The sequence below is a fragment of the Acomys russatus genome, chromosome 23 (assembly GCF_903995435.1).
Source record: "Acomys russatus chromosome 23, mAcoRus1.1, whole genome shotgun sequence".
Taxonomy (NCBI): Eukaryota; Metazoa; Chordata; class Mammalia; order Rodentia; family Muridae; genus Acomys; species Acomys russatus.
The window spans coordinates 35,992,426-36,005,061 of NC_067159.1; the positions used below are offsets into that span (position 1 = coordinate 35,992,426).

At 37.7% G+C, this 12,636-nt stretch overlaps 1 protein-coding gene across 1 annotated transcript; it reads left to right on the top strand.

Moving 5' to 3' along the window:
* The first annotated feature begins 10,003 nt into the window (after positions 1-10,003).
* On the top strand, positions 10,004-10,242 carry LOC127206421 (small vasohibin-binding protein-like). Its single transcript, XM_051165712.1, is given in 3 exon segments — positions 10,004-10,104; positions 10,106-10,129; positions 10,131-10,242. Coding segments are annotated over 3 exon segments (237 nt in total).
* The last annotated feature ends 2,394 nt before the right edge of the window (positions 10,243-12,636 follow it).

The window sequence follows — 12,636 nt, forward strand, 5'->3', positions numbered from 1 at the left end:
TTTGATTTTTAGTTGACTTTGGTTTCCAAATATTTATTTTAGAACACAGTGACTTTTCCATATTTCTGAGCATACTTGTTGCATTATGTCAGAGGATGGTTGCAAATAAATTGTTTTCAAACACAAGGCGATTTGTTAATATTAGAAGACCATAAAATGAGGAGTGAAAGAGATAGTGATAAGATAGAAAATGTGTTTGTGGAAGGCACTTTAACTGCAATAACATTGTATCTATGGTAAAATATTAAAAAATCAATAATAGACTGCAGTGGGCCCGCAGGTCACTGATTTTGACACACACATTATTAATCTGTGATTAATGTTTATGATGCTTTTTGTCTTTCACATGTCATTCGTAACCTAGATACCATTCACTTCTAATAACATGTTTCTTTTGGTGTGTTTTAATTTCTAGCATTTAGGACTATTATTCAGTAATTTAATAGATACTTGCAAAGAACCCCCACTTAGCGACCATAGTCAGTATGATTGCCAAGGATACTTTAACAGGCAAATGGCATGTGGAGCCTCCTGGAAAGAATGGTTCCCATTACAGATGAGATGAAGGGTGTCACAGAAAGCCACGCTGGTCAAAGTGATGAGAGCCGCTGACCCTTGACTGCCCAGCCTCAGCTGATACATCTATAACACAGCCGTTACACCCAATGCTCAGAGAACATGGCAGAAGAGGAGAAAGAAGGATTGTAAAAGCCAGAGGCAAGGAAGCCAGCTGTGAGATTGTGTCTTTGGGATATAGCAGGGAAGCCATGCGAATCGAATCTCAACAATATGTCCTGGTAGCCAAGACCCAAACAGTGACAACTTCAGTTGACATACCAATATGGATGGGTTAAACCTCACAAGGCCATACCCTAGATAAGGAACTACAGACAGCCAATGACTCCTGTGAGAGAGGGAATCAGGCTTACCCAAGGATGAGCCCAGTTGGTTACCCAATACCAAGTGGTCTGTCCTAAAAACATATACATACAAATGACACTAAATTGACTCACAGGTTATAGTATACATATGTATATGTGGAACAATGATAATTTTGAAAGAGAGAAAATAACAAGAAAGAAAACAATAAAGATGATTCATGAAGCCAGGAGTAGAGCTTAAAGATAGAGGAAAGAGCAGTGGAAGGCGCCAACAGAATATGGTAACAGGGGATTGAAGATGATAAAAGCATATTATAAACATGTGTAAAATACCATAATTAAAACAATAATGTTGTACAATTAATAAATATTAATACATATAAGACAATACCAAGGAAATATAAATGACCAGTGCTATATGAAGAGTGATCAACAATTTACGCTTTCAGGGAAATGCAAATCAAAACTATCCTGAGATCCCATCTTATCTTATTCACAGTAGCCTGCAGGAAGACACAACACAGCAAATGCAGGCAAATATGTTGGGGAGTCCCTTAGAACACTGCTGGTAGGAAGGAATGTAATCTAGTGTAGCCCCTGTACAAATCAGGTCAGAGCTTAGTCGACAAACTAAAAATATAAAAACTTCTGAGAACACCAAAGTTCAAACAAGGACTTGGGTTGTAGTCCAGCAGGATGGCCTGTAACTGGTGAGCCTGAAGTCCTAACTTTGATCGCCACTACTGAGACTAGGGAGGCTCAACAAGAAGATTCTACCATACGCACATTGTTTTGGGACCACTGTAAAGTCCAAAAGAAAAGACAAGTTCATCCATCTTAAGGCAAGGACCACCTGCACGGGCAGAGTGGACAGTATCTACCTTATGGCAAGCAGGAGAATCATGTATGTTTTACTCATCAAAAGTATTTTCTTTATTAATGACTAATGTGGGAGCCCAGTTTCTCATGGAAGGTATCACATCTGGGCAGGTGGTCCTGATTGGTACAAGAAAGCAGTCTGAGGAAGCCACGAGAAGCGAGTTTATAAGCAGTGTCCCTCTATGGCTTCCGGTTCAGTTCCTGCTTCCAGCTTCCTGCCTTAAGATACTGCCCTGACTTCTTTCAGTGTTGTGGAAGTGTAAGCAAAATTAACCCTTTCCTACTGGAACTGCTTATGGGCATAATGTATCATCACAGCAATAGAAACTCTAACTAAGACCGAAGCTAAATTGAAGATGTGAGTATAACAGTCAGAATTGGTAGTTATGAAACATTTCTAATGGCACAGCTCACTCTGATTCCTTTCCTTCAGGAATGATATTTGCCTTTTGTTTAGTGGACATCATAATTAATGGGCATTACTGAAATATGTTGCGCAGAGATTAGGAGTAAGAAAATGTCCAAAGTCTACATTTCTATACAGTGTTATATTAGTGCAACTCAGTGCAATAAAGCCAAAACAAGTGAACGAATAAAAGGACAAGAAGGCATACAAAGATAGACACATGACAGATTTCTGAGAGTAACAGAAGTTATTATTAGTGAACAGTGTTAATCCATCTACAGAAAAGCAACAGAATTTCCTATTTGCATCACTGTATGCAAAATGATCAATTATACTTCTACATACAAGTAGAAGAGAGTAAAAGTTGTAAAAGAAGAAAATGGATTTTATCTTAGCCATAAAATGTTAAAAACAACTTTCACAGAAACACCTTCAGGAGAGTTCTACACTAAGATCTGTAGCATTATATGTAATTTAAAGTACCACAACTATTTAGCATGATGTATTTTTAAGGACAGTGAAAGCTAATATCACAAGACTTAAATTTCCTCAAATTGGTTAATGCCTTACTCCAGGTGTGAGACTATAACACACATGAAGCTAGGAAATCCACAAACAACGTGATGTGGTGGCTGTGACCTTAACGTGGACGGGTTGACAGGATGCTTTATTATGATATTTTGCTGCATCCTCTAGACAGGACAAACACTATTTTCAACACGGCCCAGAACAAAGAAGATGAACAAAAGGAACTCATCTCACTGGTCATCTTGCAGAAGCATTAATCCATTTGTGAGGTCACACCCCCAAAAGGCTCTAGCTCCCCTCATCACTGTGTTGGACTGAGATCCCACATGAGGATTTTAGGGAACATATTCTGATCACAGAACTAGATAAACTTAACCTGTTGTTTCCACTCAGCAACCTTCTGGCAAGTGGTAGCCATATATGGGTGGATCCTACAGCTCACACCAAGAAAATTATCAAGAATAAACACACCAGAATGTCGGCAAAAAACAACAACAAAACCAACCAACCAAACAAACAAACAAACCCAACAATTCACACATACCTTCCTCTGCTTTACAATGATAAGAAAATGAGGTCTATTAAAAAAAACAGTGGTAGGAAAATTTAGAATTTTTATTACAAACATCAACTTGTAACAGATTATAAGTATTATGAAAGGTAGAGTGATTGATGCTTTTAGAAGAAAATAGGTGATTGTGATCTTGGGATAAATAATCTTGAAATTTTATTCCAAAACCTTTACTGGTAAAGCTAAAGAGAATGCGGTTGTTATAAATAATCTGTTTAAGTGATCTGAATGGAGTGAAAAAATGCAAAGTGGAGTATGTATATATATATATATATATATATATATATATATATATATATATATATATATATATTTATTTATATAGTATATATACGTGTGTGTGTATATATGTGTGTATATATATATATATATGTCTAACTATATATGCATATATACATACATGTCAAACAAGTGTTTTATGATGTTTGAATAATTAATAAAGAAAACATCAAAATTTCTACTGTCAGTTTATAAATTTCTTCATTAGAAGTTTCACTCATATTAGAAACCAGACAAATATAAATTAAAACACGGACCATTATCCACTCACCAGCAAAATTACAACAGTAAAGACAGAAGATTTCAAATGCTAGTAAAATACAAAGCAGCTAAAGTTTTTTTTTTTAAGCTCATGCAGAGTGTCATTTATTACTGGAAAATAAGGATGATCTACCAAAGTTTTGCCTATCATAAATGATCTGCAACTTCATATTATTTTATACACATGAAAATTCATATCTTTGAATATATAACCCAAAGACTTGACATTTTCCCCATAGTATATAATAATTCATTTATTATTATTATTATTATTATTATTATTATTATTATTATTATTATTATTATTATTATTATTATTATAAACTATGATATACTGGACAATGACTATGTAAAACCTGGCTAAAAGAAAGCTAGATACAACACACACACACACACACACACACACACACACACACACACTATTTGGAACTCAACATTACAATTTTTTTCCCTAATGTAAAAGTCCTACTTTAGGGGCCAAGAAGTGCTCTCAGTGGGTAAGAGTGCTTGCTGTCTGAGCTTGAGGATCAGAATTGAATCTATAGCTTTCACAAAACAGCCAGACATGGATACATGTGCCTGTGACCCTAGGATTTGGGGCAGAAACAAACCAATCCTGATAGCCCCATGGCCATCAAGCCTACCTTTAATGGCTTCTGGTTCAGTATGGAATCCTGTGTTAAGGCAAAGAAGTGGAGAGCAACAGAAGAAAGCATGTACCATCTTGCCCTCTGGTCTCTACATGCTCATCCATGTGTGTATATGCCACCTATACAATACATACATATATGTATGTACATATATACATCCTCAGATGTGCACTTACTCTAATAAGTAGAGAACTTAATTCAAATAGCTTCCCAAAGTTATTTCTGAAATTTCAAAAGATTTAGTACATGACACAGCTAAGCAAGTTTTAACAAAAATTATGAAATCTTTATCAAATATATATTAAAATACTACAGATTAATAATTGTCCTGGTTAGGTTTCTATGCTGGGATAAGTACTATGAACAAAAGTAGCCTGGGTGGAAAGGGTTTATTTGACTTGTGTATCAAGATCACAGCCCATCATGAAGGGAACCCAAGCCAGGACCTCCAGCAGGACAGGAGCTGATGCAGAATGCATAGAGGAGAGCTTTTTTACTGGCTTTCCCTAAACAGCCTTCTTGGTTTTCTTTCTTATAAAGCCAGCACTCTCCTCAGTGGGATGGGCCCTCCCCACGTCAATCATGAATCAACACAACATCCCACAGACTTTCCTACAGACCAATCTTATAGAGACATTTTCTCAGTTAAGATTTCCTCTTCCCAGCTATGTCTAAATTTGTGTTAGACCAAAAAAAAAAAAAAAAAACCTGGTACAATAGTAATCTAACAAAAGGAAGACAAATAACAAACACAGAGCACCAGGAACACAAGTTAAAAAAAGAGACATTTCAAGAGCAAGGTCTCTTTATGTTCATAGATACATCTTATGTAATATACAGTGTAGTAGGGGGAGAAAAGGCAGATGAAACAATGATGAAACATTTGACTATTCCTTTTAGAAAATATGATAATCATAATTCAGAAGACTGAAGAAAATGGATCCCAGAAGCTCAACTCAGTTCTCAGCTAAGAACTATACTTTTCCAATCTATTTGTTATTAGTTTCACGATTGGTGTAACAGATTTTTATGGCTCAAGAATTACATATACTGGATAGAGCATTTTAAACACTCTTTGCCCCAAAGCTTGAGATAGATAATGAATTCAAACTATATCAAAGGCATAACTGAAGAGGAAGTAGAACTCAGGGACACCAAAACTCAACCTAAGATTTTTCTTTTCCCCAAGAAACATTTGTAAACATATTAAACTTAGACTCTGGTTCTGACACCTTTCCAAGATAAAAGAGGACACATCCTAATCCAGGACGACACAGGACACAGGAAGAAACACTGTGTCCCTAAGCAAGAAATCTGAAGGAATACACCCTCAGTAGAAGAAAAAGCCTAACGGAAGCCAACCACAGGCCTGCTGCAGGATGTGAGTGTGTTCTCTGCCATAAAATTGTTTTAAAGCAGTTCTCAACTCCGAGTGCCATTAGGATACCAGCAGATGTGCCTCGGCAGATCCTCTACAAATGGGTTTTGAGATGATCAGAGCATGGTCAATAACACAGAGCGCATAGAAAAACAAGAAACCTAGCTTGAGAATAAACTGAAATGACAGCAGGAGAAAGGGCTACGCGAATACTTCAAGGTAGGAAGGAGCCAGGATTACTAAGACAAACAAGCACAACCCCATAGCAACTGCATGAAAAACAAAAGCTACAAAACCAATGAAGGAGCTACATTGAGTATTTGAGAGAATATTGATTAGTATTTCTGAAAATAACTCTTCAGCACCAATTTGGGCAGAAAAATAATTGACTAAGTGGGGAGAAAGAGCTTTTGAGTTTCACCTTAGCAGAATGAGAACATTTGTTGCAAGTTAACACTGACTGAACAAATATATACTTAAAAAATAACCTCACAGAGTTCTAAAGAAACTGAAGCTTAAAGCTGAATACTTGTACAAAGGGTAAAGTAGCTCTTGCAAGCATGACTTAACCGTCCAGCTCTGCAGCTCAATCGCCTGGCCAAGAAGGCAGCTTGCATTAGCCGTGATTTAGGATGGGAGATGTAATTATCATTTTAATGATACCCCATTCCTTTCCAAAATTCCTGCCTCCCTCACCCCCATCCCTACCCAGTTCCTAGAAGTCATAGAGAACTGTGTCTGCTCACTTTTCTGAACCCAGAATCAAAATGGCATAGCTTTTCCTTTTGTTGTTTACTGTTGTTTTTCTGTCTCTTTCTTTAGGGGGAGGAATGGGAGGATACAAGGAATGGGATAAACATTGAGATGTAACAAGAATAAATTAATAAAAAAAATTAAAAAAAAAAGATACTGCAGAACCCAAGAATAACCTTTCTGATACTTTGGGCTTTCACACACTAAAGCCCCCCCTCCTCATTATGTGTCTGCCTGTCCACCTTCATGTCACCCGAATGATATAGCCGTTTTCCTCCTCTCCATTCTTCTTCAGACAGCCACTAAGATTTACAGCTTGCAACTGGGGGAGGAGGTCTTTCTTTTAAAGCTCTAATAGCATTTCATTTAAGTCCACTGTTAAATTATTTTATTAATGAGACTAAGAGTGACATCAGATAACTTCTTGCACCTATAGAAAAGCTTCCCCTATCTTGCTTTAACCACGACTCAGATGTACTCTAAAGAAACAGGGTACCATTAATCTGCTATTCTAGGCTTTAAAAAAAGAACTTGTGGCAACTGAAATTAGCAGGAAGGTATAGGGAGAGGGATGGGCTGGTCGGTCCCATTGTCCCAACCATGTGGTACTCAGGTGTCTTCTCTCAGTTTTAGTCTCATACTCATGTCTAGGCAGAGACACTCGTTTAGGAGATGATGAAGAAATAGGAACAGAGCTCTCCTGATATTTCCAACCTTTAGCAAGGACCTTCTTGGAACTGCTGTTTTGGGGTCCCTGCCCCCACCTAACCAGTTCCTATCTTCTTTTCTCATCACTTTATGTGAATCCCAGATGAGGAACTGGGGATTACACATTTTCTCTACAAACTGATTTGAGTGTGCTCCATTTTTTGGTTGGTCGTGCAACATTTATGTGGGATCAAGCTTCCAGGCTGTCTCTGCCAACTGACTTCTTTCACACATTAACCTTGATGCTGACTTAATCCAGTCTCTATGCTCTACCTCCCTGCTCCACTCTCTCTGTCACATCACAGTAGGCTCCCCAGAGGAAGAGCTTTCTTAGAGAGAATATGAGTGCTCTTACTCCAATACCTTAAGTCAGCAGCACCATCATCAGGCAGTAAAAAATAAAGAACCTTGAAGAGACCATTCTTTTTTTTTTTCCATGAGTTAAGTTACTTAATCACTTTCAGCCCAATCAAAGCCACCTCCCTTCTATCCTTCTAGTCCTACCCTCACATTCCCACCATTCCCCTATCCTCTTCTCTGAGAAGGAGAGCCCCCGATAGGCACCAAAGTGTCACTTCAAATCACAACAGGACTAAAGCATCCACTCCCATTGAGGCCAGACAAGGCAGCCCAGCTAAAGGGAAGAGATCCTTTCCTTTAGATGTGTCAATCCAATGCAAAAATACAATAATGCATATTTTACTGGCTTACGTATAAAGTCATCAAATGACAGAGAAAGATGCTATAAATGTCTGCTGTTGGGCTAGGGATATTGTTTAGAGAAAAGGCACTTACCTGAGAGGATCAAGGTCGTTCTCTGGGTTATGCTGTACCAAGACACACCCGTCGTGGGTTTACTAACCAGTGGGCCACATTCCATGAGTTCTAGAGCAGTTTTGCTGTTCCTCTTGCATGGACCCCAACAATTACAGACATACTAAACTGGAGGCCAGCAACCTACCTCCCCCCACCCCGCCACCACCACACACATCCCTATGCTTCTCCCTCTGCTAGAATTACAGGCACGCATGGCCATACAGCTTTCGTTTTTGCTTGAATGCTAGCATCCAAGCTCAGGTCCTCATGCCTGTAAAGCATGAGCTCATTGATGGAGCTATCTCCCGCAGCTGACATTTGTTGAAAAGCTTTGATATTTGGTATTTGTGGACATTTTATTTTACGGATCCTTTAATTTCAGTACCTATAATCAATATCTTCAGTTTCTGTCAGGATAAAAAATATAAAGAAACAAAATAATTGGAATTATTATATAATGGCATGATAAAAATGTCATATGGAAAAGGCTGTAAAATGTTATTGTTCATACATATTGAATTAATGAACACTGGTTTAATTAGCCGTTACTGCCACAACGGGATATATCATGGCGAGATGCCCAGACAACTTAAGAGAATAATCAGCATCACTGAATAAAGGCTCTTATAAACTAATTTTTTCTGTATCTTCAACAAAAGTATCCAACCAAAATATTTGTTCATACAGTAAAATACGTGAATATTCTTGTATAGAGACAAGAATGCATTCTACAGGTAGAAGTTTTTAAAAGAGCCATGGATACACTTAGTAGCTACAGTGGTTTTTATCTGATGATTTTCAAATTCATTTATTTTTCCTAAACTGTTCGGGGTGTTGCTGCCTTAGTAATGGCTTCCAAACTAATTTCCATGCTAGTCTAACCAAAATTTCTGATTATGTGTGAAAGACACTAAGCAAATTCGATGTCAGTTGGGAAATGCTGTCATCCCAACACGGCAGGAGAGCAGCATCCAGTGAGATGTGTGTTGCTAGGCTATAGTGCTGCGCACCAAGCAGGGAGCTCACAGACGGAGGTGTGCCAGTACAGTCTCGCACATCTGCTCTTAGTGATAAGGAGAGGAAGGGTCCAACTGGCCCTTGAAAGTTACTCTGGTTTTTCAAAGCAGTCTCAAAGGCAGCGTGTGTGGAAGTGAATTGGGCTGGCAGCAGATAAATTTAGTATGTATGAAAAACTAAGATCTGTTTAACTTATTTATCCTAAACAGCCTGCAATAACACTTTCAAAGTGCTGGAAGTAAACCTTGTATTATAATTGAGTTACATGGGTACAATACCTCATATTAGAGTATATATATATATATATATATATATATTATGAAGAATAATCTTACATTTGATTTCTATACCACTGTATCTAGAAATAAACTCATCTTGCCTCCATATACAAAATTCTATACCAGTGAATTAAAAATAACCTTTTGAGTGACAATTGATGCATTAAGTTGAGGAGTAGATTCACTAAATATACTTTTTGTTCTGTCTGCCCTATATATTTCTATATTTCCCCTTCTTTCTTTTCAACCCCTATCCTCAAACTTAAGAATGTAAGATAAAGGAAAAGAGAGACACCACCGAGTCTGATGAGCATCAAAGAACCTCCTTATGGAGATGGCTTCAAATGTGGCAAACTAGTCACTGGGCAAAATGTCCTCATTTCTGCCATAGACAGAATTCTGCCTTAAAAAGGGCAAACTTGGGGCCCCACCCTCCTCAGCATGTCCTGCCCAGTCCAAGGCCAGCGGGCTGGGTGCTCCAGTCCCATGGAAGGGGAAGGCCAGGGCGAACCCTGCGTGGGAACTGGTCTACAATGTGGTGGAGGCAGGAGCCTGAGGCCTGGTCAGCGCTAACCAAGAAACATTCAGAAGCCAAACCATGAATCCGCCTGCCCGGAAAGAAAAGTCCAAAGTTAAAGAACCTGCCTTCAGAGTGGAGAAGGCTAAGCAGAAATCTGCCCAGTGGAAGCTAAAGCAAAGAAAGAGCAGAGATCTATGCTCTCAGGACTGACGGAGCTGGTGCTGCAGCAGTTCGGTAAGTTCTGTAAGCAGATGCAGCCGCCTGTGGAGTGGGCCAGCCTGCATCCCAGTCAGTGGACCTGGGGCCTTTGTCTGTGAGCCCGTTCCCACTGTTACGCTGAGCTGACCCACTAGAGCCTTACAGAAGTAGGCAGGACTTGTGGAGGACTCTGTAGTGAACTTCCTGTAGGTAACTTCCACACTGGTTTCTCCTCTCAGAACTGGCCCAGTGCTTGCTGGGTAGAGTTTTCATCTAGGACAGCAGATTTTTAAGACCTTTTTTTTTCTATTGTTTGAGAACAATCATTGTTTCTTGTGAAACTGGATCTCTTCCCTAAAAATAATAAAATACAAAATGTTCAAAAAGGGGGGGGGGGGAGGCAAACTTGGATGCAGGCTATAGGCCAAACTCTGCCAAGACAGTGTAAGCAAGTCCTCAATAGTTCCTGCTTCACAAATATGTCTGTCGGATATATTGGACCAGAAGGCTGAGGAAGATGCTACAATGTTAGAGTTTTGGGTGGCTGCTCAGGTAGCAAACTGTCTCTGTCATCTTCTCATTTGGAAAGCTACTAACCTGCACTCGCAGCATAGTCAGGTAATCAAGTTTATTCCTTCTCAAGTCTCTGATGGAATTGAAGACCATGCAGCTTAGTTTTACAATGAAGCTTGGTTGTTTAGGGGTTAAGATGTTTTTAGGTCTAGATAGATGTTATAAGTTGATATTGACAAGATGTGAAGGAGATTGATTTACATTCAGAATTTTAGATGCACCAAGATAGGAAAGATGTTTTCTTCAAGGCTGCCAAATACAAATAGTCAAAACACGAAAAATGTAACATTTATATAATTCCTGATTGTGTCATGGTTCTTCTTGCTATAGGTAGTTTATTGATATATGTGTAATAATAGAAATGTATATGTAAAAAATTTAAAATGTATTTAATAAAAAAGAAAAAGAAAAACTAAGATCTGAAATTAAGATTTGTAAACAGTCAATTTTATTTATTGAATGAGTGTTAACTAAATGTTGTATCTTTTTTTAAAATGAGGAGAACCTACATTAACATCTATTAGGTTTGGAGTTATATAAACAGGAAGACAATAACCAAATTAAAGAAAAAATGTGCATCCTCATATTGTTAATTTTTTTCTATAAATGAACAAATTATTCCATGCCCAAGTCTCTAAAATGAGTCACTGTTGCTTTCATATGTCATATATTAAGTGCCAAATGTTTTTATTGAATTATGTAACTCTAATAAACTCAATGTTTTCTTTGCCCCAACATTAATTATATTTTAAATTAAAGAATACTGCACTTGACTAAAAGGTAGTCAAAGATAAATTTTTTTAAATAAATGAGTGTGCGATCTAAACACCAGAATAATGAAATTTAAATATAAAATATAGAGCAAAGCAAAATTAAATTCCATACAAAGAAGTTAGTGATAAATTTCAGAAGCTGCAAGACCACTCTTTTGAAGTTGAATAAACTTATGGAATAGTAGAATATTTGTACTTGTTGCTCAAGATGCCAAGATCCATAAAAAAAAAAATGGTTGAAATTTTCTCCTTGGGTATTAGATTTAGATTGATTGTCATGAAATTATGTAGCCTGTTCTAGCTTTGTTTTATATTGTTATTGTTATTAAAATTTTTGTCAGGAGAATTTTTAATAATCAGCTTTCAATTATTCACTTATCAACATGTCTCAGTTACTAACTTTTGCAAATACATTAATTTTACCTTTTTTGTTTCATTTTGTAGTAAGTTATCTAGAGAATCTAACTAAGAGTACCAATGAAGATAGTGACACTAAACAATACCATTTTAATGAAGATGAGATAGTCTTCTACTAGAACAGGAAGTCAGCTAGGGTTTTTATAACCTTCAGATGGCTTCAAAGTGCAAACACGCTCTGTTAGGAGCCTACAGAGTTGATAAGTTTAAATTGAAGTCAAGCTTCATTTCCAGGAATCCCTGCGGCCCTTGAGAACTATCCTAAATCTACTCTCCACAGAGCACGGGTGATGAGGGTACAAAGGTTTTGCAACTGAATCTACTAAATTTTTTATGCTTACTGCTGCAATGGCTGCTAAGAAGAAACAATTTCTTTACAAAATACTACCTTTCGTTGGCAATATCTCTGTTAACTTAAGTTATTTTATGGAAGTGTACAGTGAGATCGTTGTTATCTTCGTGGATTACAACACAGGTTACAGCCTTTCCACAGCTCAGGGATCAGGTAGTAGCTGTAATTTTTGAGTCACGCTACTAAAGATAAATATTTTCTGAAATAATATTTGTCACAGAGAGATATTTCCCATGATGAGTATGAGCAAGATAAGTGCATCCTTCTGAGATGACTCAGGAGTCTAGATGACAGTGAGAACACGCATGCAGGGAGGTCAGAGTAGCTACGTGAACAGCAGTCATTGATGGAAGCCGAGTACAGAGATGCTGTGGGAAGTGGTAAAGGGCCAGGAAACC